A 12,986-nucleotide genomic window follows, 5' to 3' on the forward strand; every position below is an offset into this window, starting at 1 on the left:
TACAATGTCTTGTTATCCTAAGACTGCACACTGCATAAAGGAATGTTTCTTTTCTTTGAGCATTTTATTGAGAATTTCATTCAGTTGTATTGCAGTGATTTTACATAAAAGTGCACCGTTCGCTAAACCTTCATCAAAAGGAGCATCGACCCAACTTTTGGAATAATGTTTGGGCTCCAAAGACTAACCTTGGACGACTGACGCTTGACAACTCATCTCATACGTCTTCTTCACTGCTACTCATTTTCCATCCTCCCATCACAACCCGAGAAAATGCAGAATCCTGTTTTATATAATCAAGTCATTGTTCATTTTGTTTTAGCGCTACCTGCCACTTTTAAAGAAACGCTCAAGAACCAGGAGAAAAAGGAAGGGGAGACTGTGACACTTAGCTGCAAGTTATCAAAACCTGCAGATGGCGTTCAGTGGAAGAAAGGCTCTGAAGTCCTTAAAGCTGGAGAGAAGTTTGAGATGAAGATTAAGGAGACCTCTTGTGAGCTTCAGATGAAGAATCTTGAGGTTGAAGATAGTGGAGAGTATTCTTGCGTGTGTGGGGACCAGACAACATCTGCAACTGTGAAAGTCAATGGTATGGAGTCAAGTCTTTTCTTTGGCAAAGTTTTGGAAGAGTTTTATTTTTACATGAAACAAGTGTTTATGTTGTGTTTTCCAAAGGAGTTCAACTTCTGTTCCCTTTTTCATTTTTGCTGAAACCTTTGTTAGACTACTTATTTCACCTAATTTTTTAATGAAAACTTGGTTGTACAGCATTGCCACCAACATACATAAAGAAGCTGGAGAGCCAGGAGGCTGAGGAGGGAGCCTGTCTTACTCTTCGTTGTGAGCTCTCTAAACCTGGAGTCTCAGTGGAGTGGAAGAAGGGATCACAGGTCCTGGAGTCTGGAGAAAAGTACCAGATGAAGCAGACGGCCTCTGTGCATGAACTCCTGATCAACAAAGTTGTGCCAGAAGACAGTGGAGACTACAGCTGTGTGTGTGGAGACCAGAAGACCACAGCCAGCCTCAAGATCAGGGGTAGGAGGAGGAATTTTTAAAAGTTGATCTGGGGAACATTTTTATGAAACTGTATAGAGGGGATTTTTATATGTACATATTTGGATGTGTTAATTTGAGGCTGCATGTCATAATGCTTTGCAAATTGTGTTTCTTTTTTGTTTGATTCTTTTTCTATATTTTCTGTCATGGCATGCCACTGACTGCTAACCAACTAATAAATGCTCAGCCCAACCAGTGACCTTCAGACAGAAGCTGGAGAGCCAGGAGGCTGAGGAGGGAGCCTGTCTTACTCTGTGTTGTGAGCTCTCTAAACCTGGAGTCTCAGTGGAGTGGAAGAAGGGATCACAGGTCCTGAAGTCTGGAGAAAAGTACCAGATGAAGCAGGAGGCCTCAGTCAGTGAACTATGGATCAGCAAAGTTGTGCCAGAAGACAGTGGAGACTACAGCTGTGTGTGTGGAGACCAGAAGACCACAGCCAGCCTCAAGATCAGGGGTAGGAGGAGGAGTTTTTAAAAGTTGATCTATGGAACATTTTTATGAAACTGTATAGAGGGGATTTTTATATGTACATATTTGGATGTGTTAATTTGAGGCTGCATGTCATAATGCTTTGCAAATTGTGTTTCTTTTTTGTTTGATTCTTTTTCTATATTTTCTGTCATGGCATGCCACTGACTGCTAACCAACTAATAAATGCTCAGCCCAACCAGTGACCTTCAAACAGAAGCTGGAGAGCCAGGAGGCTGAGGAGGGAGCCAGTGTCACTCTGCGTTGTGAGCTCTCTAAACCTGGAGTCTCCGTGGAGTGGAAGAAGGGATCACAGGTCCTGAAGTCTGGAGAAAAGTACCAGATGAAGCAGGAGGCCTCAGTCAGTGAACTATTGATCAGCAAAGTTGTGCCAGAAGACAGTGGAGACTACAGCTGTGTGTGTGGAGACCAGAAGACCACAGCCAGCCTCAACATTAAGGGTAGGAGGAGGATTTTTAAAGAGTTGTCCTGAATAACATTTAAAAGAAAATGCATCAAGCAGCTTTTAGATGTACACGTTTAGATGTTTATCATCATGAGTTGCAACTTGTCAGTTTCTGTTTTTTGTGTTTTGTTTGTTTTATATGCATTTTTTGCCTCTGTGGTGGCGATAGCACTGGGCAGTATTTTCGAGTCAGCCGTACATCCGTCCATCCCATTCTCGTGATCCCAATATTTCAAGAATGCATGGTGGGAATTTCTTTAAACCTGGCACAAACATCCACTTGGACGTAAGGATAAAGTGATTCGCTTTTGGTAATCAAGGGTCATGGTTACTATGATGTGGCCTGTCTCATTCTTGTGAACGCAATATCTCAAAAATATCTTGATAGGATTTTTCAGATTTGGCACATATGTCCACTTGGACTCAGTGATGAACTGATTAAATTTTGGTGGTCAAAGGTCACAGCCATGTGACCTTGCATCGGTCTCATTCTCATCAACACAATATCTCAAGAGCACCTGGAGGGAATTTTCTCAAATTTAGTGCAAATTTCCACTTGAACCCAGTTGAACTGATCGAACTTTGGTGGTCAAAAGTTAATGGGACCTCACAAAACATGCTTTTGGCTATACCTGAAGAATTCATACGCTGATTATAACAGAATTTAACTCAAATTTCTAATAGAATAAAATCATCAAATGATGAATTTTAAATCTAAAAGGTAAGGTCAACTTAATTGTGACATCAAAATGTTCTGCAAAAACACTTTTCTGGTCATTACTCAACGTCATAACTCAGGGACAGAAGGGAGATATTTGGTCAGATACTGAACTGGTGACAGTAGTCTTGGATGTCCACCTTTGAAATCCGTTTATCATATCGATCTTCTGTGCTGCTGGGTTAAAGATGTAAACTGTAACTGTAACTTGACCAGAGAAGGCATACAACCTCAGGAAACTTATTTTAGTTTGTGTTCCAGTTTGTTTTTTTGTTTCATTCTCTTTTCCTCACTGACTGCTAACCGACTGATAAATGCTCAGCCCAACCAGTGACCTTCAAACAGAAGCTGGAGAGCCAGGAGGCTGAGGAGGGAGCCAGTGTTACTCTGCGTTGTGAGCTCTCTAAACCTGGAGTCTCAGTGGAGTGGAAGAAGGGATCACAGATCCTGAAGTCTGGAGAAAAGTACCAGATGAAGCAGACGGCCTCTGTGAATGAACTATTGGTCAGCAAAGTTGTGCCAGAAGACAGTGGAGACTACAGCTGTGTGTGTGGAGACCAGAAGACCACAGCCAGCCTCAAGATCAAGGGTAGGAGGAGGATTTTAAAAGAATCGATCCATGGAACATTTTTTAAAAACTATACAGAGGAGCTTTTTAAATGTGCATATTTAGACATGTCTGTTTGAGGCTGCATGTAATTGTGCTTTGCAGCTTGTGAGTTTTTATTTTTTGTTTCATATTCTTTTTCTGTATTTTATGTCATGACATGCCACTGACTGCTAACCAACTAATAAATGCTCAGCCCAACCAGTGACCTTCAGACAGAAGCTGGAGAGCCAGGAGGCTGAGGAGGGAGCCAGTGTTTCTCTGCACTGTGAGCTCTCTAAACCTGGAGTCTCCGTGGAGTGGAAGAAGGGATCACAGGCCCTGAAGTCTGGAGAGAAGTACCAGATGAAGCAGACGGCCTCTGTGCATGAACTCCTGATCAACAAAGTGGTGCCAGAAGACAGTGGAGACTACAGCTGTGTGTGTGGAGACCAGAAGACCACAGCCAGCCTCAACATTAAGGGTAGGAGGATTAATACAGGGTAATATAATGTGTCTTTGCAATTTAGAAAAATATATATATTGTAGTATAACATGTTTTAATCTGTGTTACTTCAAGAAATGTTTTATTTGAACTGAATCATATTCTACTTTATATAATTATAATATTGTTGTTGAATTGATAGGAGGAGCATTCGTGTTGCACTTTCATTTTGTCTTAATTTTAAGCACTTTTATTCAAGCATTTTTCTTTGCTATGACTTTTCTGTAACTGTCTCTTTTTTTGTTTTCTTGTTTCCCTTTGCTGGCTTACAAAATGTCAGCTTTCACCAAAGTTATCTCATGTCAAATTCATCAGATGTTTCATTCACATTGCGTGTGGTGGATCAATAGGTTGGATGTTTTAGCCATGAATGTTTTGTGTGTTGTGCGCTGTGAAACAGAGTTTGAATTTAATCTTTTAATTAGAAGGTTTTGTTTATTACTTTTTCACTTTTTCTTGTTCTTACTGTGCCTTTGAGATTACAAAACAAACCAAAGAATGAGGCAGACAGAACTGACTACAATACCAAAGCAGACCCCCCCCCCCTTTTTTTTTTTTTACAAAACACAATTTAGCAGGTTGTGCTTGTGCTGCTGTTTGTGCGCCTTTTGTTGTTATTGGTAGTAGTGTCTACTATTCACAGTGTATGTATACTGGTCCATAAACTTGTGTATTTAAGCCAGCTGATCTTTGTACATGTTGTAATGGAGTTATTAACTGTGTTTTATGGTGCGTGCTGATTTCTGAAATTGTTTTAATTTACAAGTTATGAGCTTTGTCAGGTAATAATTTGTTTTTAATTATAGTGGTAAAGCACTATAGATGATCAAGTATGATACAGTATTCTGAATTCAAATTGTTTTCTCTCAGCTGTGAAGCTGTCAGCTACTCCTTCAGCTACTAAAGTGGAATCTAAGAGGAAAGAGACCAAAGAAACAGTGGAAGGTATGGAAGGAAGATGGCAATGTGCAGGCTTGACTTTCGGCTTTATGTGCTCTGTCCATCTTGATAATGGCCTTTGTGTTGCCATGTGCAGCCTGCCTTTAAATTGGGCCTGTACCTTTTGGCCTATATAGGTTATGATAAATGTCTCCATGCCACATTATTTCTTTCTACTTTCCCCGATTTTTTTTAGATTGCAGCTTTGCTCTGCAGGGTCAAATGTGTCTTCTGTCCTATAGCATGGTTATGTTTTTCCCCCAGTGTTGTATGGCAGTATATGTAGCACAACCAGCTCATTTAAAAATAGGGAAGAATAAGGACGCTTGTTTTTGTGTCAGTTGTGCTGATACTGTGTTTGAGAATGATTCTTGTTGTTGGCTAGCGTTAACATATGTATAATTTACTTGTGTCTGGCATGTTTAATTTTCTTTTCAATTTGTGACAGTTATGCAGGCTGTGCTCATGAGTTCATATTAGGTACTATAGGTCTGGCTATATCACTTGTTACTGCCATTATGCTTCATGTAGTATCTCTATCTCCGTATAATATTTGAATTTCAGCAAAGATCCCTGAAGCTCCGTCCATAGCTGCTAAAGACAAGCACAAGAGGCAAGAGATATATGAGACAGTAAAAGGTAATTCTCTGAGGATTCTTGGTTCATTTGTAATAATTAGAGCAAGGCATCGCTTTGTTATGCCAAAAGTGAGAAACTGTCACACATCTTGGCTGCTGACTTGTATGATCGGACAGAGACTTGTTGGGTCATGAATTTGCTTACAGTGTGTCTTGTTGCTTCGAGAAGAAATTGCTTTAAGGTTAAATATGTTTTTCCACTACCTTTTTAGACCAAACAGGTCCAAGTGCATTTCCTGTTGGATTGCTTTTTAATGCAGTAGCTGACAGGAAGTAAACATGGACTAAAGTTGTTGCCTTGGCAAACAGACCAGCAGTGAAACCATCATTATTTTTTTTAGCTAATCTGTGCTATTTCATCTGCCTGTTGGTATATGTGGCTTTTTAATTTGCCTGTTAAATGCTATGATCTGTCCTTTCTAGGACATGTCTTACTATTGTGAGAGCAAAACAGTTGTTTCAATGTCAACATCTGTGGATTTCCGTGGTGACCTGGCAACTATGTTGCATGGAGAATGACTTGTCATTGACATGTCTTTAATCCTGTCAGCTGTTATTACATGTAGCTAGTGCTGTCCTAAGCCATTTGCAAATTGCTGTTTCATAGCTGTGACACTGCCAACTACTGGACAGACTCCCAAACAGCAGCTCCTGAAACAGGAGATTCAGAGTGATTCTGGAGAGCTGAAAGAGAGAGGTGAGGGTAATGAGACATACTATGTTTGCATGGCATTTGTCTGACACTGTGACATCAGTAAATACTGTCAGCATGATTGTCATTTTTTTTATTCCAGATGTCATGTAGGGCTTCAGTTTAGATTTATTGTCTGTGCAATTATATTGCCTGGTGAAACTCGTTGGGTCATGAATCACATTGTGCCTTGTTGCTTCAAGAAGTAATTGCTGAGTATAATTTTACCCTGCCTTTATATTTTTGAGCTAACCTGTGCTATTTCATCTGCCTGGTGGTAAATGTGGCTTTGTTCTTTGGCCGTTAATTGTCACGATCTGTGTCATATGTGGGACTCGTGCTCCTTTTGTGGAAAAAAAAAAAAATAACATCTGTGGATTTCAGCAGTCTCTTTATTGTGTTGTTGCATGGAGGCAGACTTATTGGTATGGAGAAATGTAGTGCTGTCCAAAGGCATTTTTAAATTGTAGGTCCAATATTTTGTTCAAATCCATCGCTGTGACACTGCCAACTGATTGCCCTTGCCTGTATTTCTGTTCTGTCTGTTGGATTTTGTGGCAAATACTGTATTTTGTCAAATTGTTTTAATACTTTGTTTATTCCAGATCTGCATTGACTGTTGACCATTCTGATGCTATATGTTTATGGCACTTTGGCAGCTCTTTGTTGGATTGCTGTTCTGTGTTGGATTATTGGTAATTATCTGTGAAAGGAGGGAGAGGCTCTAATTGTTTTGTTTGCTTTATTGACTTTGGATACTTTACAGTCTTTCACATATTGCTTATTTGCCCACTCGATTAAGTTGACTATAGATGAGAAGTGGGTGTAACGAGTTGACAGTTTTGTCTGTCTGTCCCATCAGCTGTTGTCACATACAGCTAGTGTTATTATAGACAATTTCAAATTATCAGTCCAATATTTTGTTCAATTTCATAGCTGTGACACTCCCAAACAGCAGCTCTTCAAACAGGAGATTCAGAGAGATTTTGTAGAGCTCAAAGTGGGAGGTGAAGATAATGAAGGCCCATGTTTGCATGGCTTTTGTCAGCTTTTTGTTGGATACCGTGCAATTTTATCTGCCCGTTTGTAAATGTGGCTTTGTTTTTTGGCCGCTAAATGTCACAGTCTGTGTCATATTGAGGGCTTGTGCTGCTATTGTGAAAACAAAAAAAAGATTGTTTCAGTCTTAACACCTGTGGACTTCTGTGGTCTCTTTATTTTGTTGTTGCATGGAAGCTGACCTGCTATGGGGAGAAGTAGTGCTATCCAAAGGCTTTTTCAAATGAAGGGTCCAGTGTTTTGTTCAACTTCATAGCTGTGACACTGCCAGCTGCTGGACAGACTCCCAAACAGCAGCTCCTCAAACAGGAGATACAGAGAGATTCTCATGAGCTCACAGTGGGAGGTGAAGGTTAGGAAGGCACATCTTTGCATGGCTTTTGTCAGATACTGTGACATCTGTCAGTACTCTAAGCATCATCGTCTTGTCCTTTTATTCCAGATGTAATTTCAGGCTTCAGTTTAGATTTACTGTCTGTGCAGTTATGTTGCCTGGTGAATGTGTAAAATACTTTGAGAAGCTGGCCTTTGGTTTGTTTTGTTAACCCTCCTGTGTGGTGCTGTTCTGTCAGTCGCATTCTGTGGTGAATACTGTATTTTGTCCAGTTTTTTTAATGCTTTGGTCACTCCAGGTCTGTTTTGAGTGTTAAACATCTTGATGCTATATGTTTATGGCACCTTGGCAGCATTTTGTTGGATCACTATTTTGTGTTGGATTATTTATAATTGTGAATAGAGGGAGAGGCTTTAATTGTTTTTGCTGTCCTCTGTTGATTTTGATCGCTTTCCAGTCTCACACGTATTGCGGATTAGCCCACTCCACCGAGTTGACTGAAGAAAAAAATGGAGTGTAACGAGTTGACAGTTTTGTCTGTCTGTCCCATCAACTGTTTTCATAGACATTTCAAATTATCAGTCCAATATTTTGTTCAATTTTATAGCTGTGACACTGCCAACTGCTGGACAGACTCCTAAACAGCAGCTCCTCAAACAAGAGATTCACAGAGATTCTGGAGATCTCAGAGTGGGAGGTGAAGGTAATACGACACATTTGCATGGCATTTGCCAGATACTGTGACATCAGTTAATAATGTAAGCATGGTTGTCATAGTTTTATTCCAGATGTAATGTCAGGCTTCAGTTTTTATTTATTTAATTCATTTATTGTGCAGTAATAGTGCCTGGGAAATGTTATATATCTGGCAGACAGAAACTTGTCAGGTCATTAATTGGCTAACATTGTGTTTTATTGCTTCAAGAAGGAATTGCTTTAATGCTAAATGTGATTTTACCCTACCTTTATATTTGAGTTTACCTGTGCTATTCCATCTGCCTGTTGGTACATGTGGCTTTGTTATTTGGCTGTTAAATGTCACAATGTGTTTCATATTTGGGGCTCGTGCTCCCCCGTGGAAAAAAAAAAGATTGTTTCAGTGTTAACATCTACAGATTTCTTTGGTTTCTTCATTTTGTTGCTGCATGGAGGCTGACTTATTTGAATGGAGAGAAGTAGTACTATCCAAAGGCATTTTCAGATTGTGAGTCCAATGTTTTGTTCAACTTCATAGCTGTGACACTGCCAGCTGCTGGACAGACTCCTAAACAGCGGCTCCTCGAACAGGAGATTCAGAGAGATTCTGGAGAGCTCACAGTCGGAGGTGAAGGTAATGAAGGCAGATGTTTGCATGGCTTTCATCAGATACTGTGATTTCTGTCAATGCTGTAAGCATGGTCATCATTTGTTTTGTTCTATGTAGGACTTCAGTTTGGCTTTACTATCTGGGCAGCTGTGATTGTGGAATAAGATACTGTTTATCAGACAGGAGCTTGTTGGGTCATGAATTGGCTCACATTGTACACTGTTTCAGACTTAACATCTGTGGATTTCTACAGTCTCTCTTTGTTGCACTGAGACACATGGGTACGGATCTTGAATTTTGAACATTTTGATGTAATATTTTTATGGAACTTTGGCAGCACTGTGTTGGATTATTGATAATTATCTGTGAAAAGAGAGAGAGGCTTGCACACCCTTGTTTGACATCTACTGTGCGGACATCAAAATATTTAATCTAACATAAAGGCATTTCTCAGAGTGCCAAGTCATAAACAGGCAACAGCAGGCTGGTTTAACTGGGTTGTTTGTGTTTATCTGTGCTTTGCTCGCTTCGGTTGGCTGTTGTCTTCATGTTAAAGAATTCATCGCTTTAAGATTGTTAGGTTAATGTTGTGTTTTATCCCAGTTGAAAGGGGCGCTGCTGGAATAGCTGCAAAACCAGATACACAGAGGCAGGGGACCAAAGAGCCAGGAGAAGGTATGCAAAGATTGTACGTGCTTCTTCATTGTCCCCTGCCACATCCCACTAAGTCTTTGTGATGCCAAATGCAGGTGTTCTATCTCTACTGACGAGTCTTGCTTTCTGTGGTGTATCGAGCATGTTATATGTTTGGATGCAGCTTGTTTGTGCTGCTGTGAGAGGTGGGCAATGAGTAAATGGGACCTTAAGTGAAAGTTTTTAAGGTTTGGTTAAAAGAATGTCACAGTATGAATTAAGAGAGAGATGGTGTGATATTGACCTATTGTTGGATGTTGTCTTGGACATTGTGTCTCAAAAACTTGTATGGTACATTGCTTTTGGTTTGCTGTCTGTTAGTGAAGATTTCATCACGATGTAAGTCAAATTAAAGCTGCGTTATTTTTGTACAAATAACCTCAGTTGCAGCAGAGAAGTCGACAGCTTCAGCAGTGACCTCCAAAGTTGAAGCTAAACAGCAGGAATCCAAAAAGTCAATTGAAGGTATGTGGTGGAGTTGTTCAGTGTAAATGGGAGTCTGTATGTATTCAATAGGTCTCTTTTATGCACGTTTTTTTTTCTTAAGCATATGCTTGGTTAGCTTGTGCTAAACATTCAGGCTGTTGTTGTATAACACTCTTGTATCTTGAGGGTGTTGACAATACTCTGGTGCATTTGTTCTGATGGAAAAAATGTTGGAAATTGGGTAATGACAGTTTAAATATTTTGAGTCCATCAATCTTTAGAGTTGATATCATTATTGTTGGTGTTTTTTTATCAGTTCACCAACACTCTTTTTTGCTCTTTTCATCTTAAACTATTATTCTTGCATTTGGGCTGTGCTTTACTACAAAAGTATATTTTTTTTTAGGTCTAATTAAATTAATTACTTCTGCAGAGATTAAAAAGTCTGCTGTTTCTGAAGTCATCCCAGAGCCTACAAAGCTGGATACTGAAGTGAAAGCTGTACAAGGTAGAAGTTTTGTGACACCCGTACATTTTTTATCGCCTCCTGTTTTGGTTTGTCTTCCATGTGGATTTTTGTACGCTGTGTAATCAGACTGGCTGGTTGTTGGTTGTTGTTGATCACTACATATTCACCTGTGAATGCCAGATTCGCTGTATTCTGGATTTTTGTTGTCTCCAGATGGGGAAATTTGGAGATGTTTGACAGACTTGATAATTGCTGAGCTGGTCGCCTGTTTTGAATGAGAGAAGGGATCATTAGCTTTGCGTAAGTGGGAGTGTGTGTGTCTGTGTGTGTGTGTGTGCGTGTATGTATGTGTGCATGCATGTGTGTCAAAGAAGCCATACATTTTCCTTGTTTTTACTTTACAAAAAGCTAGTTTTAGAATGAACATTTTTCTGACTCGGTGTACTGTGGTCTAGGGCTGCACTATATATTGTTTTTTGTCTTTATCATGATGTCAACTTTGATGCTAAAAATATCTTGAAAAACTGCAATATTGCACTCAGGGATTTTTTAGTTAGTTACGAGAATATCAGAAGCATTATTCACTTTAAAATGTAAATTCTTTTTTTTAAATAATGGTGATAGTTGTGTTCAGTTCAATTTCAATAATGTGCTTTCCTTTTTCAAAATTCAACAAGCAATTTGTTATAATTTAGCAAACTGAAAGTAGCAAAAAAGCAGAACACTTGGATATCTTTTTTTTCCTGCAAATAATATCTTTATTGTGATATATTTAACATCAGCCTATCACATTTTTCGCTCATATCCTGCCGCCCTACTGTAGTCTTCATCTGGTATCTACTTTGAAACCCAGAGTTACAACAACACACATCAACATTGTATCTTATTGATTCAATCTGCAGTTCTTCCAGTCAAAGTCATTCGAGATCTGGAGAGCCAGGAGGCTGAGGAGGGCGACAGTGTCACTCTGCGCTGTGAGCTTTCTAAACTTGGGCTCCCTGTTGAGTGGAGAAAGGAAACTCAAGTACTGACTTGTGGAGAAAAGTACCAAATGAAACACACTGGATTCAGTTATGAGCTACAGATCTTGGATTTGAGACCTGGAGACATGGGAAGCTACTCATGCTGTTCAGAGGACACAATCAGCTCTGCCTCTCTTGTAGTAAATGGTAGGATGGAGCCAAGTCATTGTCTCATGCTCACTTCTTCTGCCATCAAGTCTCATTTCATTTTTTAATCCATTCCTCTTTATCTTCTCATTCTTGACCTCACACTTTAAAATACAAATCTGGTTTCTGATTTCTTGTCATTCATCAGCTGCTCCGGTTATTTTCGCAAAAGAGCTGGAAAGTCAAATGGCTGATGAGGGGGACAGTGTGACCCTGCACTGTGAGCTTTCTAAATCTGGTTTTCCTTTGGAGTGGAGGAAAGGAGAACTTGGTCTTTGTGCTTGTGCCAAGTATGAAATTAGACAAACAGGACTTCTGGCTTCACTAGTAATCCATGATGTAGACCCAGAGGATGCTGGGAGTTATACCTGTGACACTGGTGACCGTCAAAGCACTGCACAACTTTCTGTGAACGGTACGCTTGCTTAAGATTAAGAAAATTAATTCAATGAAAATAAGAAATATAAAATTACCATAAACTTATTTAATCCAATTAATTTTTTTTTCAAATCGAGGATTTTGTTTTAGGATTTTCAAAACATTTTTAGGGTGATGATGTCATAAAATATAATGATAGAAATTCAAAGTTTAGATAAAAAAATCGAAATAAATCTTAACTGTATAAAATGACATTTGGTACAGCCCTAATAAATAATATAAAAACTAAGCTGTTATCCTTTCAAATGTTAGGTAATACTGGTTTGTTCGTACATTATTGTTTGTGTTTCATTACACATTAATTTGTAATGAAAACCATAAATACAAGAGACGCTCGTCTTTTCTTACATAATAGTTATAAGCTATCATTGACTGTGATCAATGAGGCAAATTTACATTTTGGACTTTGAAGATTAAAACGTGACACTGGTACCCTGGTTATATATATCACTCACCTCTGCCGCTGCTACACACTCTTAACTCAACACAGTAGTTTTATGTGTGTGGCGGGCTATCGATCGTACCAGCTTTCTCTCAGTTTTCCTAAATTTTTCTCCTCATGTCCTCCACCTCCTTTCCTGCAGCCCAGCCGGTCGTTTTCAAAACCCAGCTGCAGAACCTTGAAGGACAGGAAGGGGAGAGCGCTAGCTTTTGCTGCAAGACTTCAAAGCCGGGAGCCAGTGTGGTCTGGAGGTGTGGTGAAAGAGTGCTGGCGTCCAGCAGCAAATATCACCTGAAACAGGAAGGAACCATAGTCGAGCTTGTCATCTATAAACTACAGGGAGCTGACTCGGGAGAATACTCTTGTGATACAGGCGACCAGAAGACTTCAGCTGTCCTCACTGTGCAGGGTAGGAGCAGTCTATTTAAGACTTTCCTTTTGATGCGCACTCTGGACTCTTTCCACATGTCCAACATCACTCCAACACTTGAGCATGAACATAAACCTTTACTCTGGACATGGTTTCCTTTCTTCTTGACTGCATCTTAATCCTCAAGTTGTTCACTTTTTACAAAGCACTTTT

The 12,986-nt window shown here is 39.7% G+C and overlaps 1 protein-coding gene across 16 annotated transcripts in view; it reads left to right on the top strand.

Moving 5' to 3' along the window:
- Positions 1 to 12,986, top strand: part of obscnb (obscurin, cytoskeletal calmodulin and titin-interacting RhoGEF b) — a 70,307-nt gene that overhangs the window by 26,513 nt on the left and 30,808 nt on the right. For 5 of the 16 annotated variants that reach the window (XM_088085626.1, XM_088085627.1, XM_088085635.1 and 2 more), the window contains 14 exons: positions 323 to 589; positions 769 to 1,035; positions 1,244 to 1,510; positions 1,719 to 1,985; positions 3,031 to 3,297; positions 3,512 to 3,778; positions 4,670 to 4,744; positions 5,303 to 5,377; positions 5,984 to 6,073; positions 8,068 to 8,163; positions 8,695 to 8,790; positions 9,370 to 9,441; positions 9,844 to 9,924; positions 10,319 to 10,393. The exons of 2 other annotated variants lie outside the window; for them this stretch is intronic. In XM_088085626.1, the coding sequence (XP_087941752.1) occupies positions 323 to 589; positions 769 to 1,035; positions 1,244 to 1,510; positions 1,719 to 1,985; positions 3,031 to 3,297; positions 3,512 to 3,778; positions 4,670 to 4,744; positions 5,303 to 5,377; positions 5,984 to 6,073; positions 8,068 to 8,163; positions 8,695 to 8,790; positions 9,370 to 9,441; positions 9,844 to 9,924; positions 10,319 to 10,393 (2,262 nt within the window). Of the gene's footprint in view, positions 1 to 322; positions 590 to 768; positions 1,036 to 1,243; positions 1,511 to 1,718; positions 1,986 to 3,030; positions 3,298 to 3,511; positions 3,779 to 4,669; positions 4,745 to 5,302; positions 5,378 to 5,983; positions 6,074 to 8,067; positions 8,164 to 8,694; positions 8,791 to 9,369; positions 9,442 to 9,843; positions 9,925 to 10,318; positions 10,394 to 11,256; positions 11,524 to 11,671; positions 11,939 to 12,545; positions 12,813 to 12,986 lie in introns of all 16 variants that reach the window. 9 more of the 16 variants (XM_088085628.1, XM_088085639.1, XM_088085643.1 and 6 more) reach the window with 8 other exon arrangements.

Source organism: Plectropomus leopardus, chromosome 12 (genome assembly GCF_026936395.1).
Source record: "Plectropomus leopardus strain MGB_pleo_1.0 chromosome 12, ASM2693639v1, whole genome shotgun sequence".
Taxonomy (NCBI): domain Eukaryota; kingdom Metazoa; phylum Chordata; class Actinopteri; order Perciformes; family Serranidae; genus Plectropomus; species Plectropomus leopardus.